General features: G+C 44.5%; 1 protein-coding gene across 10 annotated transcripts in view; it reads left to right on the top strand.

Moving 5' to 3' along the window:
* Nucleotides 1–25,482, top strand: part of LOC129700943 (uncharacterized) — a 130,218-nt gene that overhangs the window by 3,224 nt on the left and 101,512 nt on the right. For all 10 annotated transcript variants that reach the window (XM_055641794.1, XM_055641786.1, XM_055641787.1 and 7 more), the window contains exons 2-4: nucleotides 17,952–18,092; nucleotides 22,129–22,225; nucleotides 22,348–22,453. In XM_055641794.1, coding sequence (XP_055497769.1) covers nucleotides 17,952–18,092; nucleotides 22,129–22,225; nucleotides 22,348–22,453 — 344 coding nt within the window. The remainder of the gene's footprint in view (nucleotides 1–17,951; nucleotides 18,093–22,128; nucleotides 22,226–22,347; nucleotides 22,454–25,482) is intronic.

Below are 25,482 nucleotides of genomic sequence, written 5' to 3'. Positions count from 1 at the left end.
AGTGACGAGTGCAAGTTCCAGGACTGGGGATGTGCAAAGATTGAGGGGTGGGGGGGAAGGTGAAGAGGAAGAGCCAGTCTACACCATGATGGAAAGGGGTGGGGGGGGGAGTTGTACAGTTTAATAGCCACAGGGTAAAAAATATCTCCTGTGGCATTCTGTGCTGCATCTTGGTGAAACCAGTCTGTTGCTGAGGTGCTCCTCGGGTTGACCAGTGTGTCATGGAGGGGGTGGGTGGGCTGTATTGTCCAAGATGCTCCCCTCCAAGACCACCTCCAATGAGTCCAACTCCACTCCCAGGACGGAACCAGCCTTCCTGATCAGGGCCGGGCCCTAGGCCGATTGGACTGATTTTTCCAAATTGGTACCACGTCCAAGGGGGGCCCCGCATTAATTTTCTGTATTTCATATGGAAATACAAATTCGCTTTGTTAAATAAAGATTTAAAAAAACATTCGCCATGCGGATTTTTTTACAAAACGTACATGGTTTTGTACATGGAATACAACGCTGTGCGGCCATCAGACACAAACGATGTGTTTAACTACTGTAGCACTTGTGTTAACAGCCAGTAGTGTTAACAGCCATGTGTGTTAACAGCCAGCAGTTAACAAGTAGTTATCCAAAGCGTCATCAATGCATCGATTCACATTCCTCAGTAAATGTGTAATTGTGTTTTAGAAGAAGTATTAATGACGCTGCGTTTCTTTGAATACAATTCACGCGGCGTCATTAACACATCTTCAAAACATAATTACATTTTACTGCGGAATGTAGATTGATGCATTAATGACACATTGAGGGTTTCTTAAAACTGACCATCATGAGTGAGAACTTCTTATTGGTGAGATTCTTGGTGTGCAGGTTAGTCATTCAATGTACCTACCGACCCACGTTGTGTCTCTCCGTCTTTCACTCTCTCCCTCCTACTCTCTCCCATGCGTTCTCTCTCTTGGCCCGCCGGGGACGCAGAGGTGGGTTAAAGGCCAGGTTAGAGCTAGCCCCACACAGGCTAGCGATTCCTAGCCTTTTCCTCGCCAACGTGCGCTCACTGGCAAACAAAATGGACGAACTCCGGCTAAGGATCAACTCTCACAACTGGATCAAAGACTGCAACATCCTGATCTTCACGGAAACTTGGCTCAACATTGACGTTCCTGATAGCGCCATCCAGCTAACGGGGCATCATTTACTCCGAGCGGACAGGACAACAGGCTCAGGTAAGACCAGAGGTGGGGGTCTACATTTATGTAAATAAAGCATGGTGCATGGACTCCACCATCATCGAGGGTCACTGCTCAGCTAACCTCGAGTTCCTCTTGGTTAGATGCAGACCGTTCTATCTGCCCAGAGAGATTACCTCCACTGTTGTGACTGCAGCCTATATCCCTCCTGATGCTAATGCCAAGCTTGCAATGAAATCAGTTTGACTACCACAAGAACAGGAGTACGGAGGATGCCATCTCAACGGCACTTCACTCCGCCCTCTCCCACCTCGACAACAGAGACACTTATGTAAGAATGCTGTTCATCGATTACAGCTCGGCATTCAACACCATTATACCCTCTAAACTGATCACCAAACTCGGTAACCTGGGCATCGACCCCTCCCTCTGCAACTGGATACTGGACTTTCTAACCAACAGACCCCAGTCTGTTAGGTTAGACAAGCACACCTCTTCAACCCTCACCCTGAACACCGGTGTTCCACAGGGTTGTGTGCTGAGCCCCCTCCTCTACTCCCTCTTCACCTACGACTGCACACCTGTACATGGTACTAACACCATCATCAAGTATGCAGATGATACAACGGTGATTGGCCTCATCAGCAACAACGATGAGTCGGCCTATAGGGAGGAGGTCCAGCGCCTAGCAGCATGGTGCGCTGACAACAACCTGGCCTTTAACTCCAAGAAGACCAAGGAGCTCATTGTAGACTTCAGGAAGTCTAGGGGCGGCACGCACATCCACATCAACGGGACGGAGGTGGAACGTGTTTCCAGCTTCAGGTTCCTGGGGGTCAACATCTTCGATGACCTCTCTTGGACCCACAATACCTCATCTCTGGTCAAGAAGGCTCACCCTCTTCTTCCTGAGGAGACTGAAGACGGTCCCTCTGTCTCCTCAGATTCTGGTGAACTTCTACCGCTGCACCATCGAGAACATCCTTACCAACTGTATCACAATATGGTATGGCAACTGCTCTGTCTCCGACCGGAAAGCATTGCAGAGGGTGGTGAAAATTGCCCAATGCATCACCGGTTCCTCGCTCCCCTCCATTGAGTCTGTCCAAAGCAAGCGTTGTCTGCGAAGGGCGCTCAGCATCGCCAAGGACTGCTCTCACCCCAACCATGGACTGTTTACCCTCCTACCATCCGGGAGGCGCTACAGGTCTCTCCGTTGCCGGACCAGCAGGTCCAGAAACAGCTTCTTCCCTGCGGCTGTCGCACTACTCAACAATGTACGTCGGTGACTGCCAATCACCCCCCCCCCCCCCCCGGACACTCCTCCCACAGGAAAAACACTATAACTGTATGCATGTAAATAGATTTATTTATTGAAATCATATTCTATGTCGCTATTCCAGGTAGATGCTAACTGCATTTTGTTGTCTCTGTACTGTACACTGCCAATGACAATTAAAGTTGAATCTGAATCTGAATCTCTCCCGTTCCCCACCTCTCTCTCTAGCTCTCTCGGCATTCCCGGAATCATTGACGTTTTGCGGTACACAAAAATGCTGGAGAAACTTAGCGGGTGAGGCAGCATCTATGGAGCAAAGGAAATATGCAACGTTTCGGGTCAAAACCCTTCTTCAGACCCGGTTATTTCCTTCGCTCCATAGATGCTGCCTCAAGCCCTGCCACACTCTGCGAGTTCACCCAAGAACTTAAAATCTGTGTAGCATCTTTGTCCCTATCTTCAAATTCCCACTTTGAAATAAAATACAGTTTTTGACAAACATTTCGCAGGAGGATCTCGATTAGTCAATTCCCACGCATTTTCAATCATCGTTCGATTCGGTGTAATTTTCACATTTGGTTGATGTCGTTTTTTTTAAAGATACAGTACATTACAATAAATAGTTTCAAGTATACCGGTACTAAATGCACGAACATTAAGGTGGTTACTGATGTTACAAACGGTTATAAATGAATATAATTTCAAAGTGAAATAGGAGATTTCCGTGGAAAGAATATTTTACCAGAATATAAGGTGAGGTCGCTGCAAAATGCTCACTTTAAACAATACACCGTCAACTCGGGATTGTTTCTTAGCCCTCTGACAGGTGTTTCAATCTAACCTCGTAGCTTGCTGTTAATTGATTCATAGCTATTAATTTTCATCCCTGGTCCGTATCGAACGTCTCCAAATGTAAACGCTTCAAGTTACGCATCTTGTGTGGTGCTAACGGTGGGGGGGGGGGGGGGATGCTAGGATAAAATACCATATATTTGCATTTATATAGCGATCCTGCTAAATTTTTGTCGAAAGTTGTATTTTATTTAAAAGTGGGAATTGGAAGATAGGGACAGAGATGCTACACAGAGATTTTGATAGGAAGGAAACGTTACAGCAGCTGAGTAAAAGATTAGTCAAATGGTAGGTTCAATGAAGATTGGGCGAGGGGGATTGGGGGTGGGGGGAAAGTATCTATAGCTTGGGACTTGCCTAAATGAGTACTGAGATGGATTTTCATTCCACACCAAATTTCTTAGCCAATATTACCTTTTATGCAATTATCACAACATTTTGTTGGATATGGATCAACCTATGGTACATGCTCGTAAATTAGTAAAACAAATGTTCTTCTTTAAGTACTGTTGTTTCTGGGATGGGGTGACAGATAACAAATAACCTACATTCTATATTTTGTCATAATGTGGCTGAAACAATGGCATATTTTGTGATATTATTGAGATGGAAAGATACAACTGAGTTTGGGCAAGATATTACCTTGCAACATTCTGTATGTCTGATAGATATTGTGAAATGGAACTCAGAAATTATGGGAGGATTACATAAAACTACAATTCAAAGGTAATGAATATACAAAGTATTCTTATTTCCATCATGAACATACAATAGTGATACAGGACACCAGGTCCTGCTACGGTAAACTCACGAGCTACTACAGTATGACTATGAGTTAAAAAGTATCAATTTTTTACATCCTGAGTATATTTTACATGTGGACATTTTTCACGAGTTACCACGTTTCCCGAGTACCTAACGTTAGCGCTAAGAAATGGCACGTTTATAACAAGAGGAATCGAATATAGGAGCAAAGAGTTGTACAGAGTTTTAGTGAGACCGCACCTGGAGTATTGTGTGCAGTTGTGTTCCCCTAATTTGAGGAAGGACATTCTTGCTATTGGGGGAGTGCAGCGTAGATTTACAAGGTTAATTCCCGGGATGGCGGGACTGTCATATGCTGAGAGAATGGAGCAGCTGGGCTTGTACGCTCTGGAGTTTAGAAGGATGAGAGGAAATCTCATTGAAACGTATAAGATTTGTTAAGGGCTTGGACATGCTAGAGGCAGGAAACATGTTCCCTATGTTGGGGGAGTCCAGAACCAGGGGCCCACAGTTTAAGAATAAGGGCTAAGCCATTTAGAACGGAGACGAGGAAACACTTTTTCTCACAGAGAATGGTGAGTCTGTGGAATTCTCTGCCTCAGAGGGCGGTGGAGGCAGATTCGCTGGATGCTTTCAAGAGAGAGCTATATAGGGCTCTTAAAAATACCTGTCAGGGGATATGGGGAGAAGGCAGGAACGGGGTACTGATTGTGGATGATCAGCCATAATCACATTGAATGGCGGTGCTGGCTCGAAGGGCCAGATGACCTGCTCCTGAGCCTATTGTTTATTGTCTATTGATACGTCCCGAGCTCCGACGTACCCGCTACATTCATTCTACGTGTTTACCACGAGTTTTGATTCTTTTTAAACTCGGGAGAGCTCTTGGGTGATCTCGCACAGTGGGACAGGGCTTCATACCCGTTTCTCCAGCATTTTTGTCTACCTTCGATTTTCCGGCATCTACAGTTACTTCTTAGACGTTTTGCGGTGATGGCTGCATTTGCGGTTCCTTTCTGTTGGGGAGGGGGGGGAAAGAGTCCTGACCCGTAGCGGTTCCTGACAAGTGATCTGTTCCCTCTGCGGGTGCTGCCTTGCCTGCTGAGTTCCTCTAGCACTATGTTTTTTGTTTGGCTCTGAAGTTGAAGGTGGATCCCCCTGTGTCTGTGGTGGCTCAGCGGGACGGTCAGGGGCTCTGGGGAGAGGGTTGCGGTTCTGGTCGAGATCCTTCTTCAAACAATCACAAGCACTCACACCGACGAGAGTTCAGTTCAGTCTGAAGAATGGTCTTCTCTCCGTGGTCGCTGCGCTGCCTGTCCTGCTGAGCTACTCCAGCTTTTGTCTATCTTTAATTTCAGAGTTAGATAAAATTGCAGACTTGATTTTTTTTTTTTTTTTTTTAATTTTATTTTTATTAGCAGTACAGTAAGTTACATTAATACATCGCATATATCTTATTACATTATGTTGTACCACTTCATTTTTTGAGCTTTAAAAAAGATAGAAATAAAAGAAGTAAGGAAAGTAAGCAAGAATCGTGAAGGTGCAGGAAAGTGTTGGGAGAAGAGAACCCCTTGGGGAAGGAATTAGAGAAGGAAGTAAAGAAAAGAAATAAGACCCTAGAAAGAAAAGAAAAAAAAGAAGAAAGGAAAATCAATCGCTCTATTGTAACACAAAACTCCGCAAAAAAGGATATACCAACCGTGTTTTTATTAAAAAATTATTTTATACCCCCTTGATTTTTAAAATCTCAAAAATTTGTAACATTGCTAGCAATGTACCTGCATCCTGGAGACCGAAGGTTATGTTGTTAGCCAAGAAAGATAGACTTTGTTATCCCTCAGTACAGCAACATCAAGAATAATGTTGCTGTACTGAGGTATAGCCAAGTCTATCCCTCATCGCTAGCAGCTGATGGGAAGCGGCTGTAAAGTGGGAAGCGGCTGAAAAAGGACAGCGCTGCTGGGGGAGGGGATAGAGTTCCTTTCACAGCGTGTGGGTAGTCTGTCCAGGGGTAAAGTTGCGGGGAGGGCAGGAGGATTGAGAAGGAGGGGCTCGACCGGGGATCATCCTGCTCGAGAGCGGGTCAGCGGGCGATGGATAACAGGACAGCGGGCGGTGGAGCTTACTCCGGTATGTCAGTGCGAGTAACCTCAATTGATTCCTTGTTCGCGCTGACACAGGAGTAAGCTCCACCGCCCGCTGTGATGTTATCCATCACCTGCTGACCCACTCCGCTCTGATCTTTGCTCTTGAGCTGGTCCCCTCACTGTTCAGACGGAGAGCACTGCTGCCAGAGGTGAGCGGGCCGGCAGAAGGCGCTGAGATGCAGTCGGTTCCGCTGGCCAGTGATGGAGGCCGCTCATAGCCATGTGAGTGGCCTCCATCACCGGCCAGCGGAACCGACTGCCATCTCAGCACTTTCTGCCGGCCCGCTTACCTCTGTTCTGTATCAGTTTCGTTGTAGGGGGAGGTTACCGGGGAAGGGGTCCCTTCATAGCCAAACCATCCCAGGACCCCGACAGTCCTTTCAGGTTGAGACAGAGGTTCACTTGCACCTCCTCCTACCTCATCTTCTGTATCTATTGTTCTTGTTGTGAGCTCCTAGAACCTAGCAAAGGAGACATAGGAATCACAAAGGAGGGGTTGTGAGAGAACTTCAGAACTGTCAGAGAGAAAACTTCTTGAAGTAGGCATACCTGCTGAATTCCTCCAGCACTTTTTGCTGAGTAGGGAGGGGTGAATGGAAGAGGAGAAAAGATCTGGGTGACAAGGGGGCAGGAGGAATTTTAAGAAAGCAATGGGGTTGGTTTTGTGGGGTTGGGGGCTGTACAGATGAGTATGGGGTGGTTTACCTGAGATTCAATTGTTCTGTGTTCATGCTGGTGGGTTGTAGGTTACTCTAGTGGAATATGAGATGCTGTTCATCCAGTTTGTGTGGCCTCACTTTGGCGCTCACTTTGGTTTCCTTCGATCCATCACAGAATGCTCAAAGTCTCTGTTAACTTTTCAGTTGAAAGTTGATGACTCTTACAATGCAGCATTTGGTCTGTACTGTACTGGAGATGAAGGTCACCTCTTATGATTAAGAAGCCTTGATGTTGTGGTCAATGCCTAATTATAAACATCTGGAGGTTCCCAGAAATGCCTATTCAGAAAATTGCACCAATTTGTAGAATTCTCCTGGTAATTTTGGAACTTTTGGAATCCTTTCTGGTGAGGCAAAACAATCCCCACCAAGATAACAACTTTGTCCATAATCTGTAAAGGGCCTGTCCCACTTAGTCGATTTTTTAGGCGACTGTCATAGTCGTAGCAGGTCGCTGAAAAAACGTTTACTGGACACCCGTACGACATAAAATTTGCAATTGTCTACCAAAGAATCATCACTTTATTAACAAGAGAAAAAAACAAAATCAGGCAAAAACAATTCAACTTGTTGAAAATCCAGCGATGACCAGAAAGACGCTACGACTCTTTGGGCGACTGAGGAGACTACTCACGACCATACAGGCTACAACCTAGTCATCTGTAGTGGCCTAAAAAATAGCCGAAGTGGGACAGGCCCTTAACATTTTTTCTGAAATGTGTGCAACTCCGTCCTGTATGATTAGAACTCCACTTTGCAATTAACATTTAGAGATGACCAATTTTCAATCCAGTGTTCATTGAAACATAGCTCTCTTCAAAAGTACAGTGCCCTCCATAATGTTTGGGACATACCCATCATTTATTTATTTGCCTCTGTACTCCACAATTTGAGATTTGTAATAGAAAAAATCACATGTGGTTGGTTATATTGCAAATTGTCAGATTTTAATAAAGGCCATTTTTATACATTTTAGTTTCACCATTGTAAAGACCTCAAACTCACGGGTTGAAACACAAGCATCTTTATTGTTCAGGTCATCAACTACACAGCAGGTCATCACACGTTCACACTGCTACTTAGACTGGCAAGTAGTGGGCAGGATCTTACACTATGAATGTTACAATTAGGCGGGGTTATAATTACTAAGCATTCTAATTGGCTAACATGCTACAGCCAATGCTACATCTCTTCTATAAATGAAAAGTAGATATAGCGTTATCACTACGATGAGTAAGTAAATTGTTAAATGCAAAATACCACATCCAAGAATAATAAGGTTAAACATAGTCGCCGTATCTAACAGGCGGCTTATTAACCCGCCCGGTCCGCGTATGGTAGGGGGCTGCTTCATCAACCTTTTCCTCCGAAAAGTTAAGAGCACGTCTGGGTGAGCCAACAGGGCTCTGGGGAGATGCCGTAGGGGACGACCTTCACAGGGGTACAGGTGAACCGGGTACAAGGGGGGATGCGGGGATTGGCGGGGGGTGGCAGCTGCAGGCATTAGAGCGACTGGAACAGCGATCACTTTAAAGTTCAGTGGAGGGGCGTCAAGACCCTGGAGCGCCAGACGTCGTTCCTTCACTGGAAGCATGTGTTGATGGTTGCATCTGTAGATGGTGCCGCCGACATTGACAAGGTAGGATCGTGGCTCTTTCGCGGGGCCATGGATGAACCCCAATTTGGTATGTCCTTTGTTCATCTGTAAACGAACCACTTGGCCTTGGATCAGTGGCTTAAGGGACTTGCTGGTTTTGGCGTAGGCACGTTTCTGCGCGTCGCAATTGGAATGTACGTATGTTTGAATTGCAGCGGGGCAGAGCTTAGGCTTTAGGTGATTCTGAGTCACTGGCAGTGGAGGTCTTGTCCGTTAAAACACTGACTCTGGCAATATTTCTCAGGTTCAACAGGTCTAGTTAGACATCAGATTTTGCCAGGAAGGAGCGTTCCATAAGTTATTTAGCGCTACGAACAGCGCGTTCGGCAAGTCCGTTGGATCAGCCATGATCAACCATGATCACAATGAATGGCGGTGTTGGCTCGAAGGGCCGAAAGGCCTCCTCCTGCACCTATTTTCTATGTTTCTATGGACTGTAGGTACTCTGGGCTGCTGATGACATGTTTAAAGTTCCAGCGTTTGGCAAAGTCCTTGAACATTTGGCTGGAGAATTGTGTCCTGTTGTCAATCTGAAGGCGGGCTGGATTGCCATGTACGGACCATACAGTCACCCCGATCGTACGTGACCCTCACCGCGTCCCGCATGGTGTGCGTGAGCAAATACACAATGAACTGAAACGTATGGTCTCCATCGGAGTCCAGAACACTAACGGATACCGAACAGCGCAATGTCCAGATAGAAAAAGAGCTGCTTGCCATGGTTTTTGCCTGCTCCAAATTCAAAGACTTAATTTTTGGCAAAACCTTCACGGTGGAAACTGATAATCAATCTCTGGTTACAATCCTGAGCAAGCCTATCCACGCTGCCCCAGCAAGGCTTCAATGCATGATGATGCAGCTTCAACAGTTCGACTTCTACATTATCTACAAAAAAGGTAAAGTCATACACATCGCAGACACACTATCCTGGGAACCACGTGCCACCAGCGAACAACATCCTTACGAATGTGAGGAATTCTCCGTTCTAAAGGTTTCCTTCGTTCCAACTGACCGCCTGTGCCGCCTCGCTGAACGCACTGCCATGGATAAAACCTCCCAGCTGCTAACTTCTGTCATTAAAGGCGGCTGGCCAAACAAACAATCTAACACCCCCACTGAACTGAAACCCTACTTTCTGGTATGTGATGAACTGGTACTACAGGACGCAGAGATCGTAAAGGGTCACAAGACGTTCCCCCCCCCCCCCCCCCATCCCTACGTAAAGAGTATTACAAGGAGATCCACGAGTTTGCCGAGTTGGTTGTCAAACCAGTCTTTGTTGTTGGATAGCACCTTTTTGGTGGTCCCTCTGTCAAACAGAGTTTGTGAACAGCACACCCGAAATAGACCAAACCCAGGTCATGGCACGCATCGATGCCTAGCAGGGTTTCAGAACTGGGCTGAACGATGTAAAATAGCAAGTCCTTGGTCTGTACATTGATGGTACATTTGAAATCGGCTTTGCCCAGTGGGTGAAGAATTTCCCCTCTGTAAGCATGTAAAGTGGAGGAGTCTTTTCTCATGTGCTCAGTGGTTCTTATCTTGTTGAACACTTTGACGTTTGACGTTGACATGACGTTCACGCGGGCACCACTATCGACCTTGGCGATCAATAGTTTGTTGTTGACCATCATGGTCACAGCAGGATCATGCGTGTGGTGCGCAGGTTTAGGGAAAGTACAGTAGGCTCGGTTTCTGAGCTATCAGTCGTTCCGTGGGAAGATTCGTCTTGTTCACGAGAATCTGAATATGACGGGACTTGTTGAATTAGGTGCAGCTTCGACCTTGGAGCTGTACTCCCACTAGACCAACAACAATTAGCAAAGTGGTTGGGTTATTTTCAATTATGACATACTTTCCCATGCAAAATTGGCGCCCCCTGGGGTGGAAATAGTTACAGTTTGTGCACCTCATGTTAGGCATGTTCTGAACCTTGCTAGATATATTAAGAAATCTTTGCGGAGAGTAACTAGCCATATTCAAGTTGAGTTGGTGATTAGCATTCGCGCTACCATAATCAGCCAGCCATCCGACAAGCATTAATAGCCTGATCTAAAGTCAGGTCTGCATTTCGTAATAGTTCAGCTCACAGCTTTCGGTCACTCATTCCTCACACAATTTTATCTCTAACAAGCTCATTTGTTATCTCACCAAATCTGCATTGAAAACTGATGTGTCTCAGGTCGCTGATGAATTGTTCCACAGGTCCATCAGGCTGTTGCACTCGGGCAAAAAATCTTGTCTTCTCAAGGATTCTATTAGATGGTAGGTCACACAGTTCTCTGAACTTTCTCAGCAACACCATCGAGTTATCTATAGATTCTGCTGGCACCAATACCTGTCCATTCGCATCCAGTTGGGCAGGTGCAAACTCAAACAAGTCAGCGCGGATCATAGCCTCCAGACCCGCTAAATTCACCAGTAGCGAAGCCTTCAAAGCTTCGTGATCGTTGCGGCGAACGATGCGTATATAATGAGAGTAATCCTTCTCAAACATTCCCCATCGCTCGGCGATATCAGAATCAAACACAAGCGGGCTAGGCTTTCGACAAGAGCTAGCCATGTTCCCAAATCACAAAAAACACAAATAAAAAGTGGTAAATGAAATAAATCGCGATAAACAGATGTGGGGCAGATCCCTTCTGATGCCATGTACAGAGCTCAAACTCACACGGGTTGAAACACAAGCATCTTTACTGTTCAGGTCATCAACTACATAGCAGGTCATCACACGTTCACACTGCTACTCAGACTGGCAAGTAGTGGGCAGGATCTTACACTATGTATGTTACTATTAGGCGGGGTTATAATTACTAAGCATTCTAATTGGCTAACATGCTATAGCCAATGCTACAACCATGAATAAATTACAGCTGTGTTTATACATCATCTCCCCCATTTCAGGGCACCATAATGTCTGGGACACCATGCCCCTTCATGCAGGTAGAAGAGAGCTCTCAGCACCTAGTCTTTCCTCCAGTCTCTCCATCACCTTTGGAAACTTTCATTGCTGTTTATTAACCAACATGAGTACCAAAGTCATGCCAATGAAAGTCAAAGAAGCCATTATGAGACTGAGAAACAAGAATAAAACTTAGAGATATCAGCCAAACATTTGACTTACCAAAATAAACTGTTTGGAACATCATTGAGAAGAAAAAGAGCACTGGTGAGCTTACTAATCGCAAAGGGACTGGCAGGCCAAGGAAGACCTCCACAGCTGAAGACAGAAGAATTCTCTATAAACACCTGTCCAACAGATCAGAAATACTCTTCATGAGTCAGGTGTGGATTTGTCAAAGACCACTGTCCGCAGAAGACTTTATGAACAGAAATACAAAGGCTACACTGCAAGATGCAAACCACTGGTTAGCCGCAAAAATAGAATGGCCAGGTTACAGTTTGCCAAGAAGTATTTAAAAGAGCAACCACAGTTCTGGAAAAAGATCTTGTGGACAGATGAGATGAAGATTAACTTAAATCAGAGTGATGGCAAGCACAAAGTATGTAGGAGAGAAGGAACTGCCCAAGATCCAAAGCATACTACCTCATCTGTGAAACACGGTGGTGGGGGTGTTATTGTCTGGGCATGTATGGCTGCTGAAGGTACTGGCTCACTTATCTTCATTGATGATACAACTGCTGATGGTAGAAGCATGAATTCTGATGTGTATGGACACATCCTATCTGCTCAAGTTCAAACAAATGCCTCAAAACTCATTGGCCGGTAGTTCATTCGACAGCAAGACAATGATCCCAAACATACTGCTAAAGCAATAAAGGAATTTTTGAAAGCTACAAAATGGTAAATTCTTGAGTGGCCAAGTCAATCACCCGATCTGAACACAATTGAACATGCCTTTTGTACAATTCTACAAGCCGAGTCTATCCAGTCTTTCTTCAGGACTTTCATATGAAGAAAGACTGGATAGACTCGGCTTGTAATCGCTAGAATTTAGAAGATTGAGGGGGGATCTTATAGAAACATACAAAATGCTTAAGGGGTTAGACAGGCTAGATGCAGGAAGATTGTTCCCGATGTTGGGGAAGTACAGTACAACGGGGCACAGTTTAAGGATAAGGGGGAAATCTTTTAGGACCGAGATGAGAAAAACATTTTTCACACACAGAGTGGTGAATCTCTGGAATTCTCTGCCACAGAAAGTAATTGAGGCCAGTTCATTGGCTATATTTAAGAGGGAGTTGGATGTGGCCCTTGTGGCTAAAAAGATCAGGGGGTATGGAGAGAAGGCAGGTACAGGATACTGAGTTGGATGATCAGCCATGATCATGTTGAATGGCGGTGCAGGCTCGAAGGGCCGAATGGCCTAATCCTGCACCTATTTTCTATGTTTCTATGTTTATATGCTGAAGAGAAATCTGAAGGGGATTAGCCCCCAAAATAAGCATAAGCTAAAGATGGCTGCAATACAGGCCTGTCAGAGCATCACCAGAGAAGACACCCAGCAACTGGTGATGTCCATGAATCACAGACTTCAAGCAGTCATTGCATGCAAAGGATATGCAACAAAATACTAAACATGACTATATTCATTTACATGACATAGCTGAGTCCCAAGCATTATGGTGCCCTGAAATGGGGGGGACTACAATACAATACAATACAATATTTTATTACATGTCATTTGAACCTCAGTGAGGCTCAAACGAAACTCGGTTTCCCCAGCCATACAAACAAAGACAATTCCTACAAGACATACAAACAATTCAATTTACACAAACATCCATCACAGTAAATCTCCTCCTGATGGAAGGCAAAGTCTTTTCTCTTCCCTGCACCATTTCTTTCCCGATGTCGAAGCCCCAGGCGGGTGATGGTAAGTCCCACGGCCATTTAAGGCCGCGCCGGGCGATGTACGGCCCCGCTCCAGGCCTTAAAGTCACAAAGTTGGAGCCCCCGGCAGGCGCTGGAATGTCCCGCGGCCATTAAAGCTGCGCCGGGCGATGTACGGCCCCGCTTCGAGTCGTTCCAACCCCGTGACACAGGCGGGAGAAGTCGCTATGCGGGAGCTCCAAAAAGCGGTCTCCACCCGGACCCGCGAGCTCCCGATATTCCAGTCCACCGGACCTGCGGTTGCAGCTGGAGCCTCCGGGGTCTGTGGTGTCTGCAGCACCGTAGGCTCCGCGACTGGAGCCCCCCAGGTCGTTCTGGCTGGAGGCCGCTCCACGGTGCTAGGCCCCAACGACAACGGAGACCCAACAGGGAAAAGGTTGGGTCTTCCGTGCAGAGATTTTTTTAAGTTTCCCCCTCCCCCCACCCCCCACATATACACAGTTAAAAACAGTATTAAAAAACACGAACAACTACATTTAACTAGACAAAAAATTAAAAAAAGACAGACGTGAGTCGTGCTGCCACAGGGAAAAAAAACTATGTATGAACACAGCTGTACTTTCTACATGGTGAAACCAAAATGTATAAAAAATGGCCTTTATTAAAATCTGACAATGTGCACTTGGACCACATGCGATTTTTTTATATTACAAATCTCAAATTGTGGAGTACAGTGGCAAATAAAGAAATGATGGGTCTTTGTCCAAAACATTATGGAGGGCGCTGTAATTGAAGCAGATTAACCAATGCTACTTAGTTGCATCTTGCTGTGTTCATGGTTACCATGTTTGTATTCCAGTTTTTTTTAAATCTGGCTACTACAGAGTTAAAAAATAATGTCCATCCCTAAGTGGATTTTAACTGAGTGCCTTGCCAGCCATTTTAGAGAGCATTTACTTTCAAGATTTTAATCAACAGTCAGTGGCATTGTGGTTATCATTGATAATTACAAGTTTGCTGTTTAAGTGTCTCCCAAGAATGGGAAATGTAGCGACAATTCCCCTACCTGTTTCAAGGCTGCTCACTCGGAGCAGTCTTGTATCCAGCCGACAGGAACTTCTGGATTTTGGTTCCTGCGGCTACAACAACTTCCTGGGCGATCTCCATCTTCCTCCTGAGCGCATCAGAGCAACGGAGCACCCGACCCGCGGGGCTGAAGACCGCCAGTGGAGCCCCGGGGCTGGAGAACGCCACCCGACCCGCGGGGCTGGAGAACGGCAGGTGAGCCCCGGGGCTGGAGAACGCCACCGGAGCCGCGTGGCTGGAGACCGCCACCGGAGCCACGGAGACGCGGAGCAACGGAGCGGCAGAACACCATCGCGCACCAAGCCAGCTTGGCCGACCGGAAACACCAACAGACGGCGACGCGTACGAAAGCACCGCCGGGGACGCAGAGGTGGGTTAAAGGCCAGGTTAGAGCTAGCCCCACACAGGCTAGCGATTCCTAGCCTTTTCCTCGCCAACGTGCGCTCACTGGCAAACAAAATGGACGATCCCTGGCTAAGGATCACCTCCCACAACTGGATCAAAAACTGCAACATCCTGATCTTCACGGAAACTTGGCTCAACATCGATGTTCCTGATAGCGCCATCCAGCTAACGGGGCGTCATTTACTCCGAGCGGACAGGACCAGACTCCGGTAAGACCAGAGGTGGGGGTCTGTGCATTTATGTAAATAAAGCATGGTGCACGGACTCCACCATCATCGAGAGTCACTGCTCAGCTAACCTTGAGTTCCTCTTGGTTAGATGCAGACCGTTCTATCTGCCCAGAGAGTTCACCTCCACTGTTGTGACTGCAGCCTATATCCCTCCTGATGCTAATGCCAAACTTGCATACTGCCATTAGCAAACAACAGACGCACAACCCTGAGGCAGCCTTCATTGTTGCGGGTGACTTCAATCACTCCAACCTGAAGACTGTACTCCCCAAATTGCACCAACATGTCTCCTTCGTCACTAGAGTAGACAAGACACTGGACAAATTCTACACTAACATGGCTGAAGCTTACAAAGCCGTCACCCTCCCCCACCTTGGTCAGTCTGATCACCTCTCATTGTTCCTACTCCCTAAGTACTCCCCACTCATCAGATGGGTTAAACCAACTTTGAGGACAGTTAAAGTCTGGTCAGAGGAAGCGGACTCCACACTTCAGCAGTGTTTTGGAAACACTGACTGGAAGGCGTTTGCAGCCCAGGCCACCCTTGACTCCCACACGGACATTGATTCCTACACATCCTCTGTTCTGGACTTTATAAACTCCACCGTCAATAGTGTCACCTCCCTCAAACGGGTGACCATATTCCCGAATCAGAAGCCATGGATGAACCGTGAGGTCAGGCTACTGCTGAAAGCACGGGACACCGCTTTCAGGTCAGGCGATGCTCGAGCCTACAGTTCATCCAGGGCTAACCTGAAGAGGGGCATCAAGAAGGCCAAGCACTGCCATAAGCTCAGGATTGAGGAGCACTTCAAAAACAACTCCAACCCCCGATGCATGTGGCAAGGTATCCAGGCCATCACGGACTATAGACCCTCCAACACCACCCCCACATCCAGCGACGCCTCCTTCCTTGAGGAACTTAATCACTTCTATGGCCGCTTCGACAGGGACAATCTAGAGACAGCCATCAAGGCTGTGCTCCCTGCTGATCAGCAACCCCTCACACTCACCCCCTACGACGTGTACGTGGCACTGAGTAGGACTAATGCACGTAAGGCTGATGGCCCTGACGGCATCCCCGGGCGCGTCCTCAGGGCCTGTGCTGCGCAGCTGACAGACGTCTGGACTGACATCTTCAACCTGTCACTTGCCCAAGCAGTTGTCCCCACGTGCCTTAAAACCACCTCCATCGTGCCAGTGCCAAAACACTCCACTGCGGCAAGCCTCAACGACTTCCACCCAGTTGCATTTACCCCCATCATCACCAAGTGCTTCGAGAGGCTGGTCCTGGCACACCTCAAAAGCTGCCTACCCCCCACACTGGATCCCTATCAGTTTGCCTACCGCAAGAACAGGAGTACGGAGGATGCCATCTCAACGGCACTTCACTCCGCCCTCTCCCACCTCGACTACAGAGACACTTACGTAAGAATGCTGTTCATCGATTACAGCTCAGCATTCAACACCATTATACCATCTAAACTGATCACCAAACTCGGTAACCTGGGCATCGACCCCTCCCTCTGCAACTGGATACTGGACTTTCTAACCAACAGACCCTAGTCTGTTAGGTTAGACAAGCACACCTCTTCAACCCTCACCCTGAACACCGGCGTTCCACAGGGCTGTGTGCTGAGCCCCCTCCTCTACTCCCTCTTCACCTATGACTGCACACCTGTACATGGTACCAACACCATCATCAAGTATGCAGATGATACAATGGTGATTGGCCTCATCAGCAACAACGATGAGTCGGCCTATAGGGAGGAGGTCCAGCGCCTAGCAGCATGGTACGCTGACAACAACCTGGCCCTTCACTCCAAGAAGACCAAGGAGCTCATTGTAGACTTCAGGAAGTCTAGGGGCGGCACGCACACCCCCATCCACATCAACGGGAAGGAGGTGGAACGTGTTTCCAGCTTCAGGTTCCTGGGGGTCAACATCTCCGATGACCTCTCTTGGACCCACAATACCTCAACTCTGATCAAGAATGCTCACCAGCGTCTCTTCTTCCTGAGGAGACTGAAGAAGGTCCATCTGTCTAACACCCCCCCCCGGACACTCCTCCCACAGGAAAAAACACTATGTCTGTATACACGTAAAAAGATTTATTTATTGAAATCATATTCTATGTCGCTCTTCCAGGGAGATGCTAACTGCATTTTGTTGACTGTACTGTACACTGACAATGACAATTAAAGTTGAATCTGAATCTGAAGTTTGAATTCAAAGCTGCAGATGACAAATTTTAAATTGATTTTTTTTTCTCGATTATTCGCCCAGGCCTCTCTGGATAACCTATCTGGTGAATTAACCATTGTATCAGCACCTGAGATAATGCTGCACAAATACATGTCTTCCAAAATCATCCTTGTATTATTAAATGCCATTTCTCATGAATTGTTTTTAAAGTATTGCTTTGTGCACTCTTTCTATATTCCTTGATTATTTGTTTTCACTGAATGGTGGTGAACACCAAGTGTTCATTGTCATTTTCATAAATAATCATTATTATCTTGCTGTGTATTTTGGGCTCTAAATAATTTAATAATCAAAACAGAAAATTACAAGAATGCCTTAATCCAGGCTAGTGATTTACAACGTCCATGGAAAATTTTGAAATGGAATCTTAAATGTGACCTTGAAGATGTTTTTAACCATTACAGAATTCTGCAATCAAAATGTTTTAATACATTTAAATAATTAGTTCTGATATTATGTATCTGAAGTGAGATAGTATCTGATTATATAAAAGTGTGACATGTGCCATGAGAGATTAAATGTGTGTGTGATCATATTCTAAGATTTTGTTTACTTTTATGTTAGTGATTAGGGGCAAACTTGGTTGTGACATCATACCTTGTCTGAACCATGGCAGATGTACATTCTATCGAATTGGTAATCTTGGATTCCTGTGTATTTGCCCTCCTGGATTTGATGGCGAATTTTGTCAATATCGTGCAATAGGTAAGAATTTTAAATGAGTTGATTATCCTTTGTGATATCTGAAATGCTTTAATATTGATCTCTCTAATGTGAAAACCGTGATTGGTTGAATATTGCTTGACATTTTTTTTTGTCTTTGTTTTTAAAACATTCTTTGAGATTTTGAATAGATAGAAAATTATTTTAAACAAATTAGATCGGCAGAAATTGAGGAGCTTGAAAGATAAATCCACCTGAAAAATTAGTTCACAAAAACTTAGGAAGCATGAGTGGGAAATTCAGCTCCTCGTGCGTGCTCCACAATTCAATAATATCATGCTGATCCTTTTGGATACCAACCCATATCTCTTTTAATAACGCCTTACCATCCAGAATTTTTAGACCTATAAGTAGGCTCCTAGCTGCCCTTCAAAAATAATTCAAAAATAAATTACTTTGTCCCATGATGTTAAGCCACAATTCCAATTTTAATTTCATCCAAAGCAAGAAAACACATGTGCTTTACTTGCCAGGTAGACTTAAGTAAGTTTTTGAAGTTTTCCTGTATAAGATCATGTGAAACACAAGTTTTGGGGATCTCATTTGGGTTTCCCACTTTTCCTTCCCATATTATTCAAGATATGGTGGTGACAGTGAATGCAGGAAAACAATAGTGCTGGAGAGCCGGTTGGGGTCTTGCCTCCCATGGGCTCTCTGGATGCTTCCCTCTGGATGCTCTGAGGTCGGCTGTGGGAGGCACCCCAGCTGAGTGGCATTGAACGGGCTGAACCCCTCATTATAACTCAAGCTTTGTTTTTTCTTTAATATCTGATGTCCAAAAACAAAATCTGTCAGGCAATGGAGGAAGAGAAAAGACAGACTGTCATTCCTTCATACCTTAAATGCCACCAACTCTGATGCCCTCAATAGCAAGGAATTTGAAGGAGCTTGGTCAAATTTGGCACAAAGCTTTTGTGATACAAGCTGCAAGATCTTGCTTATCATCTCCAACTCCAGTAAGCTGGCAGGTCTGATATCTAATGATTGTTCCATATTAATTTTCATAATTACCCATTTTGCATCCTACTAGCAGATTATGGGTATGCATCAGAGGCCTGATTATCATCCTTTTATTACCATCTGGCATTATAAATGAACAGACACAATAACCCTAGGTGTCTCCCAGTTTCTAATTAATATTTCCACAAGGTATTTGGCATTAAACAGAAGTAATATAGATTTATAAATATAATTTTTACGTTGATGTTTTAAGTTGATAAGTCGAATTGTAATACAAATTATCTACTCAGTTAAGCAACACACCGGAAAAATAAGTTTGTAGAGCTGCCTCGCATCTCCAGTGTCCCAGATTTGATCCTTACCATCATGTTGTCTCACTGTATTGCTTTCCCTGGATGCTCCAATTTCCTCTCTCACCCAAAGACAAAGGACATTTATTGTCACATTCACCAATTGGTGCAGTGAAATTTGAGTTACCATGCAGCACACAAATAAGATAAACACGATACTTTAGAATTGAACATAAAATACAACCCCCCCCCCCCCCCCCACACAGTGGAATCAGCGTTTCCCACTGTGAGGGAAGGTACCAAAGTTCAGTCCTCTTCCTCTGTCCACCTGTGTTTGGGGCCTATTAAGGCCTCCACAGTCGCCGTAACGATGGCTCAAAGTTTCAGGCCCTCGAACGGAGCGTTCGGCGGCTCGGAGCCTCCGAATGTAGACGTGAGGTGATTGGGACTTTGGCCTCTAAGTTGCTTCTCGTGTGTAGGAAAGTGGTAAAATCTGTGGGAGTTGATGGGAATGTGGAGAGAGTAAAATAGGATCAATGCGGGATTACTGTGGAACAGTGGTTGATAGTCAATGCAGACTTGATGAGCCAAAGGGCCTGCTACTGTGCACTTTGACTTTAATGGTATTTCCATGATGAAGAGCTTGTTATTTTAGTATAAACCTTTAACAATGTTGATCATGCCCACTTAAATGTAAGGTAAATTGAAATGGGGAGTTAAAGGTGTAGTTCTGAAATGTCGACAAAGCGGTTGCATACACCCCAAGAACAGGATTCTAATTGTGAACAGGTGTTAGTTGAATATTTCATCTTTTCAGTCCGCAGAAAAAAATAAAGTGGTGCTTTTAATTGATGAGTATACAGTAACGGAGGGATATTGAGAAACATGAAGGAATGGACTTGAGAGTTGTGTGTCATGTGTATTGCATGTGAACTGAAACAATGAAATTCTCACATTTTAGCTTCACAGGCTCATTAGATGCAACCACAAAAAAAAAATCAACAATAAATCGTCAGTTATTCTCAGTTCAGTTTAGTTTATTGTCATGTGTACGTCGACCATTTTATGCAAAAAACAAAATACGTGGACCCCCCAGAGTAGTACAAAGTCCGCAGGGGTTTGGTGCTGACCTAGGCTTGTGCAAGGTTAATCGAGAACCTTTAGATTTTAGAGATACAGTTTTAGGAATGAGCCCTTCAGCTCATCAAGCCCGTGCCGACCAGCGATCACTCCGTACATTAGCAGTATCCTACATACCAGAGACAATTTAAAATATTATACCAAAGGCAATTACCTAAAAACCTGCATGTTTTTGGAGTGTGGGAGGAAACCGGAGCACCCAGAGAAAGCCTGTGTGGTCACAGGGCGAACGTACAAACTCCGTACAGCCAGCCCCCTTAGTCAGGATCGATCTTGGGTCCCTTGCTCTGTAACGCAGCAACTCTACTGCTACGCAACGATGCCGCCTGTCAACCTGTGCCAACCTGATGGTTGATGGGAGGAAGCTGTTCTTGAACCTGGAGGTAATGGTTCTCGGATCTCGTACCACCTTCCCGATGATAGCAGCAAGAAGAGAGCATGACAAGGTGGTATGTGTCTTAAGACACTATTTCTTGTGACCATCCCTACGATGGTGGGGAGGTCAGTACCCCTGATGATCCTGGCAATGTCCATCACTTTCTGTAGCCTCTGATCTTGAACATTTAAATTTACAAACCAGGCCATGTTACAACCAGTCAGTAGGCTCTCCATCATATTCTCCTAGACGTTCCATCGAGTGTTTGATGACATGATGAATCTCCACAAAGCACGGAAGTAGAGGCTCTCTTTGTGATTCCATCAATATACTATGCCCAGGAATGCTCCTCAGAGATCTGTACGGCCAGGAACTTGAAGCTATTAGCTTCACTGCAACCCCACCAATTAAGATAAGTGCATAGTCCCTATGCTTTTCCATCCTGGCATGGTCAGGCAGCTTCTTGGTCTTGCTAAATTGAGAAGATTGGTGTTATGGCAGCATAAATCTAGATTATTTATTTCCCTTCTGTACCATGACTTCTACCCATTATTTATCCATCGATGGTGGTTCCGTCAGTGAATTTAAATATGGAGTTGAAACTGTGTGGAACTACGCAGTCAAGGGTATATATAGAGTAGAGCGGCAGCCTCTGACCTGATGGTCGGTGAGGAGGAATTGCTGTTGCCAGTCGGAACTGATTTATGTCCACCCAAAGAGAGAGTGGAGGAGACTGGGTCCAGGTCATGACTGAGGCAGGACTTAATTTGCTTCATACCAACTTATTAAAGTACTTCATCACAATAGACGTGAGTGACACGATTCAGTAATCGTTGAGGAATGGCACCTTGCTCTTCTTTGGCACCAGTATTATGGATGTCCTTTAAAGCAGGTGGGGTCCTCGGACCATAGTAGTGAAATGTTGAAAATGGCCATGAAAACTCCATCCAATTGGTCCGTGCAGTTTTTTGAGAATATGAGGACTAGGTTGGGTAGTTTTTTTGATTGGCTTGTTTTGACCACATGATTTAATGAATGGACTTGTTATTTCTGTGGTTCAATTAATGCAAAATTTTATTGTGAATATGCAACGGAAGTTCATGTACTTTTGCAGGGACTTTATTGATTTTTATTCTCCACAATTTTGCACAGGAGATTGAATAGGTTAGAATCAAAAAGGAATTATGTATGACATGCAATTTTATGGTCTTTTCATATCGATGCCACCTTACATTTTTGTCTTTCCATGCAGAACCATTTACCGTAATTTCACTTCTTGGAATTATTGCTATACCGGTACTCATCTTTGCTTTATGCTTTGCCATTTGCTGCATGTGCAACAGAGAAAGGTATGAGATAATTCCCAGTTATGTAAAATCACTTTCTGCCACAATATAAGAAATCACTGGAAATATAAATAAGGAATTAATAATATTTTGTAATTCTCCCAATCTCCTTGCCAATCTTTTAGACTGCATCATCAAGCCCTTAAAAATGGCTCTGAGATTTGTTTAAATCCATTTCAAGTTCCTTGTGACCCAAATTCTCTACGCTCTCCATTGACTGGCAGTTATCAGGTAGTGACTCTGCGAAATATTTACTTAAATATAGTTTAATGAATTTGTTTTAGTAGTTTTAATTACTTTTAAAATTTCCAAGTTAAACAAAAAATTAAAGTTATCTATTTTAATTGATATTAATTGTGGTCATTTGTATTGATTGACCTTGGAAATAGAAAATATAGTTAATTTCTTTGAGATCTAAGGTTAATGAGCTGATGCCTTGCCATTTCAAATGGTTTTCAATAACAATTTTGAGTGTGGGCCAATGGAAATGTATAATTTTGTTTTTAATGTTTGTAGTTTCATTATCTATGATGCCAACTTTGACTATCTGATAACTACTTTAATTGAATTTATTTAGCTCTGGAGAAATTGAAGCCAAAGTTAATTTTGTATTTTTAAATACAGAAGTGATCTAGTATTTAATCTTGAGGCACCACATTCATAGAAACATAGAAACATAGAAAATAGGTGCAGGAGTAGGCCATTCGGCCCTTCGAGCCTGCCCGCCATTCAATATGATCATGGCTGATCATCCAACTCAGTATCCAGTACCTGCCTTCTCTCCATACCCCCTGATCCCTTTAGCCACAAGGGCCACATCTAACTCTGTCTTAAATATAGCCAATGAACTGACCTCAACTACCTTCTGTGGCAGAGAATTCCAGAGATTCAACACAAAAATGTTTTTCTCATCTCAGTCCTAAAAGATTTCCCCCTTATCCTTAAACTGTGACCCCTTGTACTGGACATCCCCAACATCGGGAACAATCTTCCTGCATCTAGCCTGTCCAACCCCTTAAGAATTTTGAAAGTTTTTATAAGATCCCTCCTCAATCTTCTAAATTCTAGCGAGTACAAGCCGAGTCTATCCAGTCTTTCTTCATATAATAATAATAATAATCTTTATTTATATAGCACTTTTCAACAAAACCAGTATTTGAACCAAAGTGCTTTACAGAGTTTGATTAAATTAATAGAACAGACCAAATGTCAATATATCCATACAAAAACAAAAAAGAGAAAAAGAAAAAAAGACACAGAACAGTACACTATAGAAATCAACATGAAACGTCCCCCCACAGCAGAATTCACTGTGAGGGAAGGCACTAAAAATATCCAGTTCTCCCCCTCATAGTCCACCCGAGGTCGGGGTCTATATGTGGCCTCCTCAGCCAACTCGATTTTCTCAGGCCCTCTTCCGCGAAGCTGGATCATCGGCGTCGGGTGAACATTCTTCAGCGGCCTGGACTGAAGCGGCCACTTCCTCCCTGAAGACTGCAATGTCCAAAGTTCTCAGGCCGCGCTGGCCAGACCGCTGACATTGGCGAACTCGGACACCAGGCCTGAAAGTCCTGACATCCCAGGAATCAGTCTGGTGAACCTTCTCTGTGCTCCCTCTATGGCAAGAATGTCTTTCCTCAGATTAGGAAAACATCTACCTTGTGTGGAGTTTCTATAAAAAATCTCTCCTGATTTGGCACGGTCTTAGCATCTGCATTTCAGTTTCAGTTGATGTTAAGAAATGGGACATAGTTGGCTCCAAATAACTCTATATCCTTATCTGCATCATCGACCTGTGTACACTTTTCCAACCAAAAATACCTTCCATTTAAGCTATGTGTAGGAAGGAACTGCAGATGCTGTTATAGCTGTTATATGTACCAAAGATAGACACAAAATGGTGGAGTAACTCAACAGGTCAGGCAGCATCTCTGGAGAAAAAAAAAAAAATAGGTGACCTGTCGGGTCGAGATCCTTCTTCAGACCCTTCTTCAGATCTATTTAAGCTATCTCTCTTTCAGAGAAAGACACAAAATGCTCATGTGACTCAACGGGTCAGGCAGCATTTCTCTTTCAGGTTCAGTTTATCCAAATATCCCTTAATATCGGTTAGAAGTTGGGTAACTGATAACAGTATAACACAATTTAAATTATTCCACAATCCCTATTTAAAATGTTACCTAGGCTTGGGGACTTGTCGATTCTGACCTCCAGCTCGCCAAATCCAATATCATCAGGAATTTAAACATAGCCAATGTGGTTTTATGAAAGGAAATTATGTTCGACAAATATGGTGGAGCTCTTTTAAGAAGTCCCGTTGTTGACATTTTCTGTGCTTCACAATCCCATTTCATCCCCTCACGTCTTTCTTACCATGTCAATATATTACTTGAACCCAATGCACTTTTATGTTAAGCAGTGATCTTTCATAAGGCTTCTTATGAGGAGGAGGGGGTAGAGCATAGAAAGGAGAACCAATGCATGTATTGTGCTTGGATTTACAAATGTGGTTTCATAAGGAGACATGTGAAAGATTATGCAGGACATAAAAGTGCATCTGGTTCGGGTAACATATTGACATGGATAGGGGAGTGGTCAGGGAATGGAAAGGGAACAGGAAACGCTAATAGTCCGCATCCAGATACAGCAGTTGGAAAGGCTAATGGAATAAGTCTTTTCTGCAAACGATATGGAGTATAAGTGCAGGAAAGTTTAATATATCTCTGCAGGCCACAGGTGAGACCAGTGTTGGAGCACTTTTGCTTTCTATATTTGGGGAAGAATGTGTTTGCATTGGAAACAATCAGGGAAGGGTCATTAAGTTGATTTGTGGGATAAAGGAATGTTAAACAGGCTGGACCTATTCTCATTTGGATGTAGAAGAATGAGAAGTAGTCTTATTGAAATACATAAGCTTCCTGGCTAGGAAATCTGGTGGTGGATACATGGAATGAGCTGCCAGAGGTCATAGTTGAGGAATGAACTATTAACAGTGTTTAAAAGGCATTTGGACAGGCACATGGATAGGAAATGTTTAGAGCGATATGGGGTAAACGTGGGCAGGTGGGACCAGTGTAGATGGGGCATCTTGGACGTTATGGACAAGTTGGGTCGAAGGACATGTTTCCCTGCTGTATGACTCTATCTAGACTCCATCTAGAACAATGGGACTTGCGTTCAGATTAAGGGGTTGTCCATTTCAGCTGGAAATGAGGAGGATTTTTTTCTCTCAAACTGTCATCAATCTTTGGAATTCTCAA

The sequence above is a fragment of the Leucoraja erinacea genome, chromosome 10 (assembly GCF_028641065.1).
Source record: "Leucoraja erinacea ecotype New England chromosome 10, Leri_hhj_1, whole genome shotgun sequence".
Taxonomy (NCBI): Eukaryota; Metazoa; Chordata; class Chondrichthyes; order Rajiformes; family Rajidae; genus Leucoraja; species Leucoraja erinaceus.
This window is presented reverse-complemented; position numbering and strand designations above follow the sequence as displayed.